Consider the following 20,058-nt stretch of genomic DNA (forward strand, 5'->3'; position numbering starts at 1 on the left):
CTTGGATGGGCGCACTCTGCGCTGGGTTAAAAACTGGCTGGACGGCCGAGCCCAGAGAGTGGTGGTGAATGGAGTCTAATCCAGTTGGTGGCCGGTCACAAGTGGTGTTACCCAGGGCTCAGTGTCGGGGCTGGTCCTGTTCAATATCTTCATTGATGATCTGGCTGAGGGGATTGAGTGCACCCTCAGGAGGTTTGCAGACGACACCAAGTTGGGTGGAAGTGTTGATCTGCTGGAGGGTAGGAAGGCCCTACAGAGGGACCTGGACAGGCTGGATTGATGGGCCGAGGCCAACTGTATGAGATTCAACAAGGCTAAGTGCTGGGTCCTGCCCTTGGGTCACAACAACCCTATGCAACACTAAAGGCTTGGGGAAGAGTGGCTGGAGAGCTGCCTGGCGGAAAAGGAACTGGGGCATTGGTTGACAGCCGCCTGAACATGAGCCAGCAGTGTGCTCAGGTGGCCAAGAAGGTCAATGGCATCCTGGCCTGTATCAAGAATAGTGTGGCCAGCAGGACCAGGGAGGTGATAGTGCCCCTGTACTTGGCACTGGTGAGGCCGTACCTCGAGTACTGTGTTCAGTTTTGGGCCCCTCACTACAAGAAGGACATGGAGGTGCTGGAGTGTGTCCAAAAAAGGGTAACAAAGCTGGTGAAGGGTCTGGAGCACAAGCCTTATGAGGAGCAGCTGAGGGAGCTGGGGTTGTTTAGTCTGGAGAAGAGGAGGCTGAGGGGAGACCTTATTGCTCTCTACAACTACCTGAAAGGAGGTTGTAGCGAGGTGGGGGTCGGTCTCTTCTCCCTAGTAACAAGTGATAGGATGAGAGGAAACAACCTCAAGATGTGCTAGGGGAAGTTTAGGTTGGATATTAGGAGAAACTTCTTCACTGAAAGGGTAGCCAGGCATTGGAACAGGCTGCCCAGGGAAGTGGTTGAGTCTCCATCCCTGGAGGTATTTAAAAGACGGGCAGACGTGGTGCTTAGGGACATGGTTTAGTGGTGGACTTGGCAGTGATAGGTTAACGGTTGGACTCGATGATCTTAAGGGTCTTTTCCAACCTTGACGATTCTATGATTCTTGGGCTGAGTGGCAAGTTTGTTCGGTCATTTAACAAGATAATACTGTACCTCGTTGATGAAAATTGAATAAATGCTTTCAGCATCTCAGTTGATTTTTATTTCTTAAAGTTTTAAATGAAAAATCCGTATATATTTCAACAGATTCAAATTAGCTAAAGATCCATTTTGGACTTACCTGTAAAATTAAATTACCTTTGCGTGAGTCAAGTCAATAGCTATTTCAACTGTGATATCGCTTTTGTGGAAGACAAAGGTGGAGATTTACAAATATTTCTGTATTTAAGAAGGTATTCTCCTTAATAGCGTAGGTGGAAGTTCATAGCATCTTCCTTATCGGTGCTGTAGTAATACTCATACTCTGTTTTGTAGAGCTGTCATTTTTGCTTTAGGGGGCTGGTGAGCCAGTGAGGCTCTGGTCTCACAGAGGTAACTAGTAAGGTTACCTTTATCTAAATTTGGTGATAAATCCAAATACTAGCTTATGATTAAACTATGAGGATAATTATACAGTAGGGGAAAAAAAGAATTTTCTTGTTTTTAAACAAAGGAATGCTTACTGAAGGGAGTATTATACTTCAGTTATTTTGGTGAACAATTCATTTGGCGTAGAGATCTTTGATATTGGAATTTTTCAGTAGGTGCAGCTATACTGCTGTTACCAAGTAGGCGTGAATTATTCTCAAGATTATTTCAAAAGAAAGATTTTGCTTTAATGGTCACAGTTTTGATTCTTCAAAGTGAAAGCGTTGTGATGTTAAATGTAGCTCAAGTTCCAGTCTAATGTTAAGCTTCACAAAGTGACATAATGCATCCTCCTCACTTCTGATAGGCAGGGAGGTGCTTTATGTTGCAAGAAATATCTGCCCACTGGTGAAAAATACAGTAAGGTGTACAAACATGCTAGTGAGTAAAGCCTCCTTTGGAAATATTTTTGGTGTTCCCCTTTTCTAAACTTTCAGAAAGTAATCTACTGAGTTTTTAGAGCCAGAATGAGGGTTTAATTTTTGTAATCATATACATACTCTAAATAAAAACAAAATTTGCTTATACTGTATGATAGTGATGGCTAGAGTAAAATAAATTTAAATAAAGACTACTACTGTCATTTTGTATGGCTTGATTTCTTGTGCTCTTTTGTCACTTCCTGTGATATATATGTGTATTATAACAGGACGCTCACTAGTTAGACTGAAAAGATAGTTGGCAATCAGCAATCCTTGGACTTTCTTATATTCAGACAAATCAGGAAACAAAGATCATTAAAGTAAGTATTATGTGGAACGTGTCCTCTTCAGTGACGCATTGGATGATTTGAATTGTGATTTTTGCTGTTTTGGGGTTTTTTTGTTTGTTTAAGAATTTCAGACTGATATGTTAAATGAGACTTTTTAGAAAAATCTGAGTGCAGAAAGCACTCTTAAGGAATATTATTACTAACCTGAGGAATGAAAGGGAAGGCAGGATCTTTATAGTTGGAGACTTTTTTTTTTTTTTTTTGCCAAAATATCATCTGCTTTTCAGTAACAATGTTATATTCTGCCAGTTAGCTCCTTGGGATGTAACTGAAAGCATGGTTTTTGGGCGTCATTTTTGTCCAATAGTTGTGAAATGTCTTGGGAGAAATATGTATCAAGTCAAGGCAAAATTGAAATAGCAGATTGTGTCATGTACAACTTTCTGTAAAAATAAGTATAGATTACACTTTTTTGACATGGTTTATGGCACAGGATGGCATAAGCAGAGCTGGGTGCTCTGTTCCTGTCATCTGTGAAGGTACTTTCACATTCTTCTTCAAAAGAGAACAAGCTCTACACAAACTGTTTTTACTTATTGGAGAGAGACTACAGTGTGGATATTTTCTTCCTGTTAGTGTGAGAAGAACCAGAAACTCCCAATGACTTCATTGAGCAATGCGGATTTAAAGCACACAAAAATTTGACAGTACCTTCTTACTTGCTTTGCGTAACGTTTGTTTTCAGAAATTAAATCAGTACTGACCTTAATGATGCATTCTCACACCTAAAATTGAAGTCAAAATGAGTTAGTCAGCATTGGCCTGAAAACAACAAAAGCTCTGCTTGAAGTTTCACAACTGTTCTTTGAGAGTGTGTGGAAAAATGTTTCTTCAACCAGCTATCCACTTTCAGCATGTCTAGCCAATATTACTAGATAAATTGGCTAGTACCTTTTAATTGTAACAAAAGCTTGTTTTAGTGACTGACTTCCCTCACTCTGGTTTTGATCACTACTTTCCTCATAGAAAAACCCAGAAAACTGTGATTACCAACTACACAAAATTGTCCCCATCCACAAAACCATAGGAACCCTCTTCAAATCCGTGGTGTTTTGTTTAACAATAAAACGTTTGTCAATTTTTGACCAAGAAAAAGTAGCTGCAGGGCCTGAAATTAGTTGTCTTTTTGATCCTTTCATCTCCTTTTGTCCTCTCCATACTATTTATAAAGAAAACTGTCAGTCTAATGTGCTTCACCTCATGGTTCATGACACTATCTCCTACTGCCACCCTCTGATTTAAGGCTTTTCTGAAAACCTGCTTTGGCTCAAAAATGTCACAAAAGGAAATTAAATTGAAAAGTAGCAGAAGATTCTCCCCAGTTTGCCTCTCCCTTTCTGTGGCTTCTGAGGTAATTGTCTTTAAATTTTCCACTCTTCACTTATTCTTTTCCACATCTTAGTTTTCAGGAAAAGGGCTGGGCTGAAATCTCTTTATGTTGACTTGTCAATACATAACTGATGATAAAATGAAGATTTCCCATACACACACTTTTTTTTTCTGCCAGTGATACTTGCTTTTTTATTTCCAGTACAGCTGTAACACTAATTGCTAATTGTTGGACTTTTTTAAATTAGCCAGTGCTATAAATTTAAGTAGTAATTACTAAAATCTGGAGTCAATTATATAGCCAGTTTTGTGTAAGGAAGAGGTAGACCATCATTCTTCAGGTGTAGCTAATGTATTCGGCATTGTCACCTCCTAACAAAAAAAGCTTTTGATTTTTCTACAGGAAAGCCAGATGGTTTCTATCTGTCCTTCGTAGCAAATTTGACCTTTAAATTAGAAAACATCAGAGACCAGTGATTCACTAGTGCACAAAGAACTCAGCAGGCATTGAAGGACAGTGTCCTAATTGACTGAGCTGTGTTTCAGATGCCCATTGATTAAAGAAAGTGCTGCAAAGATGCTGCAACTGTTTCGTTTACGGGCAAGGTTATTGTGAACATAGATGGCACAAATACCTGGCTTCCAGCAAGCAGTAGGTAACTGCTGTTTGTGAAAGTAGCCCCATTCAGTTTTGATAGTGCCTTTGGGTATACACAGGAAAAGGCTGAACTCAAACCATTCAGCAGAGTGGAGAATTTTCTTCTTGCAGAGTGTAACACTTAGAGCACCCTCTGTGTTTTCAAGTCTGCGCAAACATTGACTAGGTCTCATCCCCCTTGATAAGAAAAAGTATAAATGTTTGGAAACTAGCAAGAACAGAGCAGACATGTTTTGTTCTTTTTACATTAAACATATCGAAGTAAAAAGGTTCTTGTTCTATGGCTAGAAAAGCTGAAGCAGAGATACAGTGTCACTTGAGATACTGAAAGAATTTCTGAGCTAGCTTTTTTCTAAGACTGAGCTAATTTTGCTAGTTTCTTCATCTGGTTTGTATTAAAACTCCCTGTGCTCTTTTCCCCTCCTCTGTCCTCCCCAAGAGTCAGTCAATGGATAATTGAGAGCTAAGTTCACAAGTTAGTGAAAGGGAAAGGACTTCTACTTTGGTGCTTGACATGCCTTTTTAGGCAGTGGGTATCTGTCCCTTTTCACCTGACTGAAAATGCAAGTATTTGTTAAAAGGTGGAGCTAGGAAATGTTTCTGAGATTTATTAATGCCAAGAAGTTGTTTACTTCTATAGGAGAAATAAACTCAGTTTTCCTTGCTCACAGTCTGTTTGTTTCAGTATTTACATTTGCTTGCTGCTCTGGGGAGGTTTATTCTTTATAAAAGTGTCACACTGATGTGGAGCTTATTTTGCCTAGGCAGATGTTCATCTTTCTGTCCATTTGGGTAATGACGCTGCAGCTGCACACCCAGGTTTTCTGTTTCTAGGCTGTTGATTTTGCGTGTATATTAATTCATTTTTAAAAAAATGGAATAAACATCACAACATGAACAGAGTATGAGAACACTCCTGTTGTTTTATATCATGCAGTCTGTTTGATTAGAAGTTTTTGGCCATTATGATGAAATTCTGAGCTGGAGCAGTATCATCTTTGTATAATGCAGCAGCTAAAACCCTTATTTTTATGGAAGTTCAATTTAGAGATGTTCACTAACATCTTTACTGGCTTCTATTAAAAAAAAAAAAAAAGAGAAGCCTACACAGGCTTTTTTAGAAACTGCAGTTTGTTCAAATCAAAGCCTTGAAAACAAAAGCTATTGTTGGAGTAGTCTTTAAAATCTTACAAGTCTTACTAAGAGAACCGACCAGGAAAGGTGCCTTCCTCAATTTGTTGCTTCCTAACAGAGAGGGTCTCGTGGGTGAAGTGGCGATTGGTGGCTGCCTTGGCCACAGCAACCACAAAGCAGTCATGTTTAAAATCTATGGTAACTGGAGGAAAACTGCCAGCAGGACCTCAACTCTGGATATGAGGAGAGCTGACTTGAGGCTGCTCAGGGAACTGCTCAGTAAGGTCCCCTGGGAAAAAGCTTTTGAAGGTGCCGGGGTCCATCAGTGCTGGTCACTTTTTAAGTACCACCTCCTAAGAGCCCAGGAGCAGGCAATTCCAAAATGTCGGAAGCCAAGCAGGCGAGGTAGAAGGCCGTCTTGGCTGAGTAGGGATCTTATGCTAGAACTAAGACGAAAAAAGAAAATGTATGACCAGTGGAAGCAAGGTCAGGCGACACGGGAGGACTACAGAGATGCTGTTTGCCGCTGTAGGGAGGAAATATGCGCGGCCAAAGCTGAACTGGAGCTGAAGCTGGCCAGTACTGTGAAGGACAATAAAAAGGGCTTTTTGTTATTAACATATTTTAAAAGGCAGGCCAGAAATAACATTGGCCCATTACTTGACGAGCATGGTCACCTCACAAACAGGGACATAGACAAAGCAGAGATGTTTAATGCTTTCTTCGCCTTGGTCTTCAACACCGATGATGGCCTCTGGGACCCCCAGAGCTAGAGAACCATGACTGCGAGAACGACAAACTCCCAACCAGCCCCAAACTTGTGCGGGATTTGCTGCTCCAGCTGGATCCTGATAAGTCAATGGGGCAAAATTATGGAGAAGATTTTTCTGGGAGTTATTGAAAAACACCTGAAAGACAACGTAGTCATTGGCCCCAGCCAGCACAGGTTCATGAGGGGAAAGTCCTGCTTGACAAACTTGATTTCCTTTTATGACAAGGTTACCCACCTAGTTGACCAAGGGAAGCCAGTCGGTGTAATCTTTTTGGACTTCAGTAAAGCCTTCGATACTGTCTCTCACAGTATCCTCCTGGGCAAAATGTCCAGCATACAGCTGGATAAACACAGAATGCAATGGGTGAGCAATTGGCTGACGGGTCGGGCTCAAAGGGTTATAGTGAATGGGGTTACATCGGGCTGGCGACCAGTCACTAGCGCGGTTCCACAGGGATCCATCTTGGGGCCAGTGCTCTTCAATATCTTCATAAATGACTTGGATGCAGGACTTGAAGGTTTCTTATCAAAGTTTGCTGATGACACAAAACTGGGAGGAGCCATTGACACTCTTGAGGGCAGAGAGGCCCTGCAGAGAGATCTGGACAAATTAGAGAGCTGGGCAATCACCAACCGTATGAAGTTTAACAAGGGCAAGTGCCGGGTTTTGCACCTGGGACATGGCAACCCTGGATGTACATACAGACTGGGGAACGAGAGGCTGGAGAGCAGCCCCGCGGAGAGGGATCTGGGGGTTCTGGTCGAGGGCAAGTTGAATGTGAGCCAACAGTGTGCCCTGGCAGCCAGGAGGGCCAACCGTGTCCTGGGGTGCATCAAGCACTGTATTGCTAGCCGGTCAAGGGAGGTGATTGTCCCACTCTACTCTGCACTGGTGAGACCCCACCTAGAGTACTGTGTGCCGTTTTGGGCGCCACAGTACAAAAAGGATACAAAGCTACTAGAGAGTGTCCAGAGGAGAGCCACGAAGATGGTGAAGGGTTTAGAGGGGAAGCCGTACGAGGAGCGGCTGAAGTCACTTGGTCTGTTCAGCCTGGAGAAGAGGAGACTGAGGGGAGACCTCATCGCGGTCTACAGCTTCCTCACAAGGGAAGGAGGAGGGGCAGGTGCTGATGTCTTCTCCCTGGCGACCAATGATAGGACCCAAGGGAACAGCAGGAAGATATGCCAGGGGAGGTTTAGGTTGGACATTAGGAAAAGGTTCTTCACCCAAAGGGTGGTGGAGCACTGGAACAGGCTCCCCCAGGGGGTAGTAATGGTGCCAAGCCTGACAACATTTTAGAAGCATTTGGACAATGCCCTCAGACATATGGTGTGAATTTTGGGGTTGTCCTATGCAGGGACAGGAGTTGGACTTGATGATCCTTGTGGGTCCCTTCCAACTCAGGACGTTCTATGATTCTACGAAATAAAATTGTTCATGCAAATAGAGCATCCGAATAGTTTGTGCAGTGAATTGTTTGGACTGCAAGCAGCAGGGAAAGCAAGGAAGTCTTTTGCTGAAAAAGATAAAATGTGATAAGGGTTAAGCCAAGAATTTAATGCTAATTTCTGCTACATGAACAGTGAATGCTGGCTGTTGGTAACAATTACAAGGCAAAATAGTAAAAATAATAATGAAGACCCCACTAAATATTGTTGTTTTCTTTTTGGTTATCAATTTATTTTTATCTGAGGTTTTAGTAGTCATCAGGGTGCTTACATCTTATGCATCTTATGACCCAGTGAAAAAAGACACTGAAGTTACTCTTAAATTTAAGTAGCTGACTTTGCAATGAGCAATCCCATATTGGAGTGATAAAATTATGTAGCTAGTAGTCATAGAAAATATAAGCAATGCTGCTTAATGTTGCTGGAAGAATAAATGATAGAGCAGCCAGCAGTCTTCAGAATGGCTGATTTGCAAATAGTCTGAAAAGTAAATAAGGTTGAGAAAGGGTTCTCATATGTATATGTGATATGTATTGCTACCTTTTTCAGTAGTTATGAGAAAAACAGCTACAAATATTCATGAAGTATGGATTTGGATACTGCCCTGAAGTTTATAAAAGTTTCCTAAGAATTTCTAAAGAGTCTATCTTAACCTCGAGCCTTAAGTACCTAATCCATTTTACGTGAGAAGATGCTTGGTAGTAAAAAAGGAAAATTCCTGAGTTTAATATAAGGATAACTATGGCCTGTACAGTAGGTCGAACTTGAGGACAAAAAAAAAATAAAAAATCCATACAAATCTGCTCTTTGGTGAGAGGGAAAGGGCAGTCTTGTGGTTAAGGAGCAAAAAGCGTAAGTGAAAATCTTGGAACTTTGCAATGAAGTGCACTTACCTGCACTAGCACTATTACCAACTAGGTTTGTGTATGATCTCTCAATCCTAAGCCTGTCATGCTTCCAAGAATACAAAATACCAAAAGGCAGAAGGGTAAAACTGGAGATTCATTCAACTGAATGAAGACGTAGGCCTGCCATTATCTCAGATGTTTAACTGCAATTTTTAGTATGATGATTAGGGTTTTCTTGAGTATTTCATTTCCTCTTTATTGCCATCCTGTTTTTTATACTGTATGCAGCTCTGTGGACCTGACTGGAAGTTTTCTATGAAATCAGCTTCATAGAACCTCTTTGATACCATTTTGAAAATGATAGTCTTTTTAGTTTTACTTGAAAACACTTCAAGCAAAAATGAAGTGTGAGTTTACCAGCCATTAACACTGCCCATGATACTTGTAGATGTTATGTTTTTTCCCTCAGTTAACTTTACAACTTCCCTTTTTCTAGTGAGATGTCACATCAGATGTAAATATACATAAAGTTTACAGGTTTTGAAATTTCATATCTTTATGACAGGTTTTTTGGTGTTTGGGGTTTTTTGGTTTGGTGGGTTTTTTTGGGTTTTTTTTTTTTTTTTTGGTGGGAAATACTAGTGTTTTCCATGAGATAGTTTAATTTCTACTGCAGTCTTACCCTCATGATGTTCTGCTTCCCCATAACAACATTAGTGGTGTGGGACTTCCTTTACTTACCCCAGAATTTAAGATGTAGGATTCCAGTTAGTGTTTGCTGTGGTCAGTCTGGGTCATCATAGGATCCTGGGTTTTTTTACAATAGATGGATGAAGTGACCACTTGATTTTGGGTTGAGGTGTTTTGTTTGGTTTTGGCAGGTAGAGGAAGAGAGGAAGTTAATTCTAATTTTGACTGGGGTCTTACAGGGTGTTTGTGTTTTGGGGTGGTTTTGGTTGGTTTTTTTCAGCAAAAGTGTAGTCAAAACTGATGTCTGGTTTTGTTTTTTCACCCCCCACCCTCCCATATCTTACTACCTTAATCCTTATGTTTAAATTATTCTAGAAAGCATAATCATAAATTATAAATTATAAATAAAATATGTAAATGTAGATTATAAATACAATATGTAAATGCAGCTTTAGACTATATTAAAAATAGGTGCTGTATAAGTTCATCTTTGCATTAAAAAAAGGAAGATCTTTTATTTAATGCTTTAATCTGCAGTCTCTCCAGATACTGAGAAATTCATTGCACGGGGCAGCAGTAATGGAATGTGTGAAGACCTTTGATATATATCAGTTACAGGAAAATAAACAAACAAAAAAATCACCAAAACCCACTGTATCTGTTATTGTATTGTTTTTGCACAGTGCTGGAAGGTGAGGGAGCTACTAAGTATCCAGTTCCTCCTCTTGTATGCTTTTCTCTTGAGTTTGTTTCAACTGTAGTTGATAAACCTGTAATTTTAGATGGGATAATCATGGTGCAAAGTAATATTTCTCGATGGTTTTACTGTAAAATATTTTTTTTTTCCTTTTTTGGCTTGTTACCTTGCTAAGTTCCTATCCTCCGTGTGATTCTGCAGCAAGTGATCAGCTTTTTTTTCCTATTCTCATCATCAGTTCAGCTCCAAGTAATTTATACTTAAATGCTTCTCTCCTCACACCCATCCCCCCATATTTTCTTCTGAACTGTCCCTCGTGGTTTATCTTTATTGCCTCTTTCTCTTTTGCTTTTGATTTTTATTTTTCTTTGAAAACTAAGCTCTGTCATAACTGACAGTAGCTTTCTTACAGGACACTTCACATTTAACTGACATATAACAAAATTTCTAGTAATGCAGATTCTTATAACTATGCATTGTTGTTCTTTTATGCTTTATTACTAAACTATCTGCTGTGCAGGGGGATAGGAAGTGGACAACTTGAAACCTTAAAGTTGAATGTCAGTATCTTCATGGACTCTCTAGTTCTTTATCTAACCTTTCCATCCTTAAACATTCAAATTCTGCTGTTGAGACCTGATGTTTAAAATCAATGTGTGTATACGGTGTGGGGTTTAAAACTTCCCTTTTTGGAAACAAAGCAGAAGTTTAACCAGATTCATCAAGTTTATTTCTTTTCTCTTTGACAAATACTAACGATTAAACTATCAAGATGCACTTAATGTAAATGTCAAAGTGAGAACTTTAAGTAAATAATTCAGGTGGGACGTGTTTGGTACCTTCATGGTGGCCATTCTTCTTAAGTGTGTAGAATGAGTATGTTCATCAGAATGTGACACACACACCCCCCAAATTCACTTTTTTTTTTTTTTTTTTTTACACCATGCAGAAATCTCTTCCTAATTGCACCTCCTCTGTGAGAAACCATTGGCTTTCAGAATACATGGTTTACTTTGGAACTCAGAGATTTCCAATAAGAATTACTATTGGTTTTGTTACAAGAACCATAAGTCAAGGTATATTAATCTTGTTGCTGCTGTTGCCGCTCAAGAGGTAATTTGTCATCTTGCCGTGTTTCTTCTCAGCCAGGTTGCAGCAGTCAGTTTTAATTGCAGTGCTGAAAAACTTCCATGCAAAGATCTAGTGCTTGGCAGCATTTGATCCTGCTGTTAATTGCAAACTGATTTTAAGGTCTAACTGTGGGTAAATTTCTTTCCACATATATCCATGTGCCAGTCTGTTCCTGGGGAAGGTGGGAAGTGGGTTTAAATAGTCATTAATTCCATAGAATGAAGCTGCATCTTAACATCACTAACTGCAAGACTTTCTGAGAAGTTCTTCTATGAACAAATTAGAAGATCACTGAAGTGCTTGATTACTAGAGTTGTGTAAAAGAACATTACAGTGATACTTTTTCTTTTTTTGAAACTGCAGTTAGTAATTTTGCTGAATTCTCATTACATCACCTTTTCTATGAGCATGAAAATAGATCTAATAGAAGTCTGTGCTCTAATTTCGGGAGGTATTTAAGCTTTTGCATAATTGCAAGCATGTGAATAGTCCATTAAATTCAGTTGGATTCTACTGTGTGCTTCCTTCATTGGCTGTCAAACTTCTAATATGTCTGTTGGAGATGATAAACTTCTTTCTCATCGTGTTTGTTACAAAGATAAAAGTTCTATAGTATTAGCCTGAATTATCTTCTAAATCTCTCCCTGGTACTTGCTTCCTTAAGAATTTGAACTTTTTCAGCTTAATCTATTCTTTCATATTGATCCAACTTCTTTTTCAGTGTAAGAAGTTGAGGAAAAGCTCAGTTTATGCTTACTTTAAACATATCAGCAACAGAATTCTAACAGTATTTTGAGTGAAGCAACGTTATCTTTCCATACTTGGCAGGCTAACATGCTTTTTGTTGTAGTGCTGAAGGGCACTATTCTGGAATACATTGCCTTTGAAAAGAATGCAAAGTAATACTAAACTGAAATCTTGGAGTATTTTGCTGTCATAAAGAGGGTGGTTGCATATGCAGTATCCTTGGTGCGTAGGAAGAATACAAAATGGGAAGAGAAGGTAGCATCATCTCATAAATACAACCTTGTTAAGAACATTGTTGAAATAATTTGGCTCGCATTTTTGTGAATGCTTAAAAAAATCTGAATGCGTGGAAAATGTTCAGGAAAGACTTGATTCTGTCTTACAGTCAGTCTCCTTAGTCACATCCAGGAGAAGATTAAGAAGCAACTTAAATCATTTGATATTTGTCTACATGAGAAAGATTTCTGATGGACAGTTCTTTAATGTAAAAAGTTTTAATGAGCTCAACTCTTTGAGATGGAAATTGGACAAATTCAGTTAAGAAATAAGTCATAATTGTTAAATAGGGCAATTAATCATTGAAACAATTTACCTAGGATTTGAAGCATTCTGTCTCAGTATAAAGACTCCGTAAAATAGATTCTCACAGATAAACTAGAAGTAAGTTACATACTTGATGCAAAAATTGTTTGATACAATTTTACCTAGTTCATTATGCAAGAGACTGAAGTAGATGAATATGATGGTCTCCACAGGAGCTCGCATCATTTGAAATTTATCTTTATGAGAATAAAGCATGTGATTAGATGGCAGCAATTAATTTTCTGTAAGTAATGTGAATTTGCTGGGCATTTTTCATATTGTGATCAGCGCTACTTTGCAAGGTGACTAGTAGTTTTAAACTTTGGGGATAGGATTGATTAGAGAATACTGGGATCTTAGACTCCTTAATTCTGAGACATCATGGACTCGCGAGGAGGTCTTAAACAGCACAAATGATTTTCCAGATTGAGCACTCAAAGTTAGTATTGTTATACAAAAAATGTGGTGTGGTGGTTTTTTTTTTTGAAAGAATCTGAACACTTGCCATTCCTATATGCAGACCTTGCTGCACAGCCAGCACTTCAGAAAACTTAGAAAATGATGTTTTGATATCTGTAGCACTTCCTCAGATCCATCCATCAGATTATTTGAACTCATCCAAAATGCTTATTGACGCATCTGCCTCTCATAAATGTTATGAGGGATAAGGCATGTCTGCAAAATTTATTTGGCTCCTGTAAAGCAAAATTTTTGTTTTGTTTTCTTTTTTGCCCCCTAAAGATCTGTTTAAGCTCTTGCCAGTTCTAGGTATGGAGGTTTTTTAAGTATTACCAAAGGAATGTCTGTGGTAACGGTGCCTGTGAGATGTTGCCATCTGGAGCAGTCCTGAGCAATTGCCATGGAATTAGTTGGCATTCACAGAAAGGCATCCACTGTACCGCTGTAAATATTCATGGGTCAAGGCTTTGCCAAGGCTGAAATAGTAAAGTATAGATGTTGTTGCTGTATTCTTAATTATAGAGCTTTCAGCTTTTAATTCATATACAAATTACAAGTACTAAGCAAAATGCGTTATTGGTACAATAGTTAAAATATGTTGCTGTCAAAAGAAAAAAGAATGTAAGGGGTAGCAGTGTCTCCAACCAACTGAACATGGATGGTGGATATAATCAAACTTAATGAAATTCTCAGCTGCCATATAAAGGTCAGTTTTGACAGGGTTGATTTGCTTGCCCCTTCCTCTGATTCTGTATTCTACAGTTTCTGAAAGACAATTTTATCTGAAAGTAAGCTTAGAATAAGGAAGTGTTTAGATACTTTCAAAAATGGTTAGGATCATCCAGACTCTTCCAACTTTGTATTTAATATGCAAAGTTGTATGTTTTTTCTCAAGTGGCATTTCATTCTTCTTTAGTGAATGTTGAGTATTTTCTCTTTTTCTCATAGCATTTTAGTTCTGTTTAAACTTTTGTGTCCAGGTACTTCTCTTGACTTTCTGGCCTTGAGCTTTGAAATTACTAGTTGGGGGGATGAGGTGTAAGGGGCTGTTTCTTTCTAGCTTATTTAAATATTCATTTTTATTAAACAGTTAAAAATAGGCATTTTATGTAATGTTGTAAATTTTCAATTATCTGCTGTAACTTAGAAGTAAAAGAGAGATTCTCTACTAAACCTCCGTAACTGAAATCATTGCTACTGTATAGTTCAGACAGAATAGTGTATGTTTTAACTGTTGAAATGAATTAATTTTTGTCATCTCTGCCCCCATTCCAGGTGCAGGACAAGTTTCGCTTGGACCTGTCTGATGAAGAAGCTGTCCATTATATGCAGAGTCTAATTGATGAAAGTGTCCATGCCCTCTTTGCAGCTGTGGTGGAGCAGATACACAAGTTTGCACAGGTGAGATATCTTCTCAGTTGGTGCTCTCTGTGAAAGCTAAGGTGAGAGGTTGCAAGTGGTAAGTTCAAGACTTAACTTCATTGTTTATGGTGTTTTAGTTCTTTTTCCAACAAGTTAAAAGTATGCTCTTGCTGCCAGGACTGGAGAGCAAGCTCTTAGTGGTTCTAGAAAATTCTTTAAAGCACCTTAGCAAACATGGTAAGTGGAGTGTAACTGGTTGTATTAGCAAGAACTGCAAATTGGAAAGCTGGAGTTCTAAGGGAAGGATCCAGAACTTCCTTAGCTTTCATTCACAAAGTAAATGGGTGAGGATAAACTTCCTTTTTTTCCTACCCTTACTAGACTTCCTGAACTGTGCATTCCAGCTAGTTATTTTGATCATTAACAGACACAGCAGCTTGCACAGCAGGGTGCACAGAAGGGGTCAGGAACTCTGCTCGTAACAGCATCCACATCCTCTGCAGTGTTGACAGCATACCACAGAACACGTTCCGCAGCAGCTACGTTAGCAGCTATCCCCTGTGTCAGAGGCCTCAACTCAGATGAAGTTCCTGAGGGAGAATGCAGTTTTTCAGATTTGGGGCTGTAGGGGGTTGCTGAGACCTCTTGCTGGGGGCAGTGGGAATTGGGCTACTTGCTTGCAGAAGGTGTGCAGCGGTGGCATGTCTACATCACCAAGTAAAGGAGCTGTAGGAGGAGGTCAGCAAACTTCACAGTATCAGGGCTGACAAGAAAGAGATTGACCAGATCGTTCGTAAGACATTGGAGATAGAAGAGCCTGAACCTCCAGCTGCATTGAAGGAGGAGCAAGAATATGTTGTGCTCATCAAGTTAGGAAACAGAGACTCCCAGGATGGTGACAGCTGGAACCTTGAGACTTCTGGTATTAGGAGGGATGGCTTCTGCTCTACCTGCAGAATATATTCAAAGTGATTGGGAGTAGTCAGCATGAATTTACAAAAGGGAAATCATGCCTGGCCAGACTGATAGCCACCAAAGATAAAATCACTAGCTCAGTAGACTGGGTGAGAGCTGTAGTTATTCTTTATCTTGACTTTCACAAGGCTTTAACACTGTCTTCCATAATATCCTCATAAACAAAGCAGAGCAATATAGACTAGAGAAATGGACACTGATGTGGATTGGAAACTGGCCGGTGTGCTGGGATTAGAAGGTTGTGATCAGTGGCACAAACTCTATCTGGAGGCTAGTCACTAGTGGTGTACTCCAAGGGCTGATACTGAGGCCAAAATTGTTTAACGTCTTCATTAATGGCCTGGATGATGGGATGAAGTGCACCCTCAGCAAGTTTGCAGACAATGCAAAACTGGGAGGAGTAGGTGATGTACCAGAAGCATGCACTGCCATTCACAGGGACCTTGTCAGGATGGAGAAATGACCGCACAGGAACCTCATGAAGTTCACCAAAGGGAAGTGCCAAGTACCACACCTGGTGCGGACTAACCCCATGCAGAAGCATGGGCAAGGGGTCGGGTGATAAGGTGGGAAGCAGCTTTTCAGAGAAAGCCCTGAAGGTTCTGGTGGACAAGTTGCACATGATGCAGCAATGTGATCATGTGGTGAAGAAGGGCCACCAGCTTCGTTGACCACGTTAAGCGGAGTGTTGCTGGCAGGTGGAGGGAGGTGATCCTTCCCCTCTACCCAGTGCTATGTGAGATGCATCTGGAGTGCGGTGCCTCTTTTGGGCTCCCCAGTACAGGGGAGACATGGACATGCTGGAGCGAGTCCAGCAAAGGGCCATGGAGACAATCGAGCACTTGGAGCATCTGTCATATGAGAAGAGGGTAAGAGAGCTGGGACTGTTCAGCCTGGAGAAGAGAAGGCTCAGGGGGATCTTATCAATGCATATAAATACCTGATTGAAGGGAGTAAAGAAGATGGAGTCAGACTCTTTTCAGTGGTGCCCAGTGACAGGACAAGAGACAATGGGCACAAACTGAAAGACAGGAAGCTTCACCTAAACATAAAGAACTTTTTTTTACTGTGAGAGTAACCAAACACTGGGACATGTTTCCCAGAGAGGTGGCGGAGTCTCCATCTGTGGAGATACTTAAAATCCAACAGCACAATGTTCTGAGCAACCTGTTGTGTTTGATCCTGCTTGAGCAGGAGGGTGGGACTAAATGATCTCCAGAGGTCCCATCCACCCTCACGCATTATCTGATTCTTGCTAATGGTGTGGGGTGGCAATAGATTATTGTCTCCACTATTTTTATTATTAAAATTTACCCTTGCTCTAATATGGAGAATGAAATGTTTAAACACACGTATATGTGCTGTCTTACTACAAGCCACAGAAAGACAATAAAATGTTTAATTTTCATGTTGAATAAAACTGTATTCACAAAAGCATTTCTTCTTTGAATTTACAATGTTTTTTTCTTAAAGCCATCTGACATATTTAGTTTGTGTTTACCAGGAATTTAAGATTTTACAATTTGCCTTAAGTATTAGATTCATGACAAGAAATGGAATTGAGAGGAAAAATAAAACTGATCTGAAAAGCCAGTCATTATCCCAAGTTTTTTTATTGATTCTTTTTTCAAAAGACCAATCAAATTCTGCTAGAAACTGAGGAGCACTGTTCTTATGGCTATCCATTTTGCTAAAGGTCTTGCAACTAATCTGTTGTTTCCTGCAAACTTAATTTTTATTTTGAAGAATTGCACTGTAGGCAGGGTAAGAAGCAAAAATGTCTTTTCCATCTGCATATATATTTAATAAAGGTGATCTCTTACATGATATGAAGAAGGAGTGTGATTATGTGAAAATGTTGCAAAATTTGTTGTCATTCATTATGGATTACTTTGATCATAGGATGGAGGATGGTAATTTCATAAGACAAAGTGAAAAATGCCTAGCATCTACCTTGGGGTTCAAAAAAAATTTTTAAAAAGCCATTACAAAGATTCAAGATTAAAATGTGCCTCCAATATGTGTGTAGACCTTTCTTTTAATCACATACTGACAGTCACTTTTTTTAAGACATGTCTTTTTATTTCACTGGTTTTAGGTGACTGCCAGACTCTTCCAGATAATTGTTATTGCATTTGTGAAGCTGTATTAGTAAGTCAGAGTTTACAGGTTTGATTTAGGTGACCTTTTTCCATTGAGACTTGTTCTTGCTTGACCTTTCTTCAGCACTTACAACCGCTTTTAAAATCACAGGACAGATTTGTTCAGAATATTTAAAAGCACCCAAGAATTTGAACCCCAGGCTTCTAGCTCCCAGGAATGGTGTTCTAAGCAACAGGCTGATACATAGAGCAGCAGGCACCGATTGCATCTTCCATTTGTATTTTGGGAGTTAAAAAGCAAGCCCACAGTGTGTATTGCACTTTGGATACCAAATAAGCAGATGTGACAGCCACTAATGCAGGCCTGATCCAGTTGTCTCATTTTGGGGTTTTTACCTCTCCAGCTGGCTGATGCTGGGTTCCAGCATGAAGACTTTTGGGCTGTGTTTCCTGAGGCCCTGAACTCTCCTCCTGTGCTGCTGCAGAGTTTGGTACCTATGTGCTTTTAGCTTTCCTTTCTACTTTTGGGATCGGGTGCCTAAAATGAAAACAATTGTGTTGCTTTGTAAGTGCTTAAGGCATCTCTTGTCTCCATGTGATGTAGGATTATTCTTCTAGTTTTGGAGTTGAGATTATTGCCTCCATTCCTGTTCTATAAAGAATTACACTTGCAGGCTTCCCACTGCAAGAATACTGGCTGCTTATAAGTGTAAGAAGGATACAAAAAGAATAGTCACAAATTAACCAACAGTTGACAAGTCTTAAGAATCTGAGCTCTATTTATATATTTTTTGAAAAACTTACCAAAAGATCCATCAAAATAAAACTTAGAAAAAAATCCATCAAAGTAAAGTGTAGGTAATGTCTATTCTCTTTATATTACAAGTGAAATAAGACACTTTTTAGTGATATTTAGTACTTCATTAGTCAAAATCATTATCTTTCCTTTTTGTCTGAGGCTGTCTTAAGAATTTGCTCTTCACAGAGTCTGTAAATCGTTGAACAAATGAACAATTAATGTGTCATTGAATTTGCTGTAAAGGGGTTATCTTACACAATGGCCAATTGAAGCTTTCAATTTGTTCATGTATAATGCTGCATTGAATTCCCAATGGCCTTGTTCTTAATAGTAATATAAGTTGTCCAAAAAAAAAAAAACAAAACAAAACCAAAAAAAAAACACTGCACAGGTATTATGACACATGCTTAAACAGCAGATTTTGGCCTAATGCCACACAATTTTTCATTTTAAATACCCTTCAGCATGTTTTCTTGTTTATCGATAGATATTTGTTCTCTTACTGCCTCCACAATAGGCCTACGAGGAATCTGTGCTGCCTACTGCAGTTAAGAGCTTTTTAATAAGGTTGGTTATTATAGTAACTGTTGTGTATCAGCATTCTCTATGTCATTCTGTAGTAAGTAAAGCTCTTGGATAAAGCAATCTAGATATTTTGGCCTCAGCTTGGTATTGTTCTTTTGTAAAATATTGTAAATTGAGTTCAGTTCAAAGCTGTGTTATGAAGCCTTTAGTTTCTAGTGCATCTCTAATCTTTTATCTTATCAGATATTTTACAGACCTTTTTATGTAGTACTTGTCTCCTTCTTAATGGTTATCAAAAAACTGTTGTCTCAAAAGTAAATAAATTTAACATTTAGAATAAGTTAATGGTGTTGTACAATAGTGCTCAAGAAGAGAAAAAGTGCATACTAATTTTAGTTGATACTAATGAAGACTGGATAGCCATTTCTCCCTGGAGAGTCATTTTCATTTTAGCAGCATTATTTATTTCTGTAGAGGAAGGAAACAATCTCCAGTTGAAGTGACTAATTTCATATTTTATTTCCCTTGTAAATTTACAAGTCAAGTCAGCTGCATTCAGGGCTCATGTTAAGCAGTGATTAAAAAAGTGAAAGCTTGGGGGATAAGGGCTGTCTCCCCTAAAATGTAAATGTATAATTTGGGGTTGTACTAATGGTTGGCTGCTCTCAGTTTAGGAACGAACTCAGTTTAAGCTGTATATGTTAAGTGGCTTTAGGATATCTCTAAGTTGTGGTCCCAGTGCTGCTGCATCCCAGAATGCAGCTGTAGTTCCTTTCCCTCAGGACAGGGCTTCTGTTTTCCTCCTACTGGATGCCAAAATAAAATAGGGAACATCTACCAGCAGGATTGTGTAGATTGGATGAAGCCATTTGTCAAGGGGCAGATAGAGTTGGTTTCCATGCTGTTTGTTTTCCTGAAGGGTTGTGAAAATTGCTTGCCTTTGGGTATTTCACCATGTTTTTAAACACAGAGTTCAGTTTACGCATAACTTTTGTTCTTTGAGAGTAAACCAAGTTGAATAAATGCTGTGCTATGTGTTTTTTGTTTGCTTTTAGTATTGGAGCCTTTTGCCTGCTTGTGGTGGAAATAAGCAAATGCTTAAGAAAGAGACTTTCTCAAGCCCTTGTGGACTTCACCAAACAGTTTTGGAAGGCAAAAGCTGCAGGTTTGGTAGCATGGAGAATTGAGAGCTCTGGAGGTAGAGAAACTTTGAGTCTCCATTCACTGAAGGTTTAAAAACAACCATTTTTTTAATGGAAAATGGTTTTTTATACCATCCTTGGGGCTCAGATGCTATGGCATTTCTTTCCAGTGAAAACATTTGAGGCTCAAAGGTTGAAGTAAGTAACTTCCTCTCAAGCCAAAGATAACTGGAAGAGGCTGGATTTGGTGGTAAATTCTTGTATCTGTTAATATATTTTCTTAT

The 20,058-nt window shown here is 39.3% G+C and overlaps 1 protein-coding gene across 1 annotated transcript in view; it reads left to right on the top strand.

The window, feature by feature from the left end:
* Window positions 1–19,689, top strand: part of PIK3C3 (phosphatidylinositol 3-kinase catalytic subunit type 3) — a 98,163-nt gene extending 78,474 nt beyond the window's left edge. Inside the window, 1 exon segment of the mRNA XM_087763679.1 lies at window positions 14,145–19,689. Within this exon segment, the coding sequence (XP_087619805.1) occupies window positions 14,145–14,303 (159 nt within the window). The 3' untranslated portion in view covers window positions 14,304–19,689.
* Window positions 19,690–20,058: the final 369 nt, after the last annotated feature.

The sequence above is a fragment of the Nipponia nippon genome, unplaced genomic scaffold (assembly GCF_047370975.1).
Source record: "Nipponia nippon isolate SJK-2023a ecotype South Korea unplaced genomic scaffold, ASM4737097v1 scaffold_29, whole genome shotgun sequence".
NCBI lineage: Eukaryota > Metazoa > Chordata > Aves > Pelecaniformes > Threskiornithidae > Nipponia > Nipponia nippon.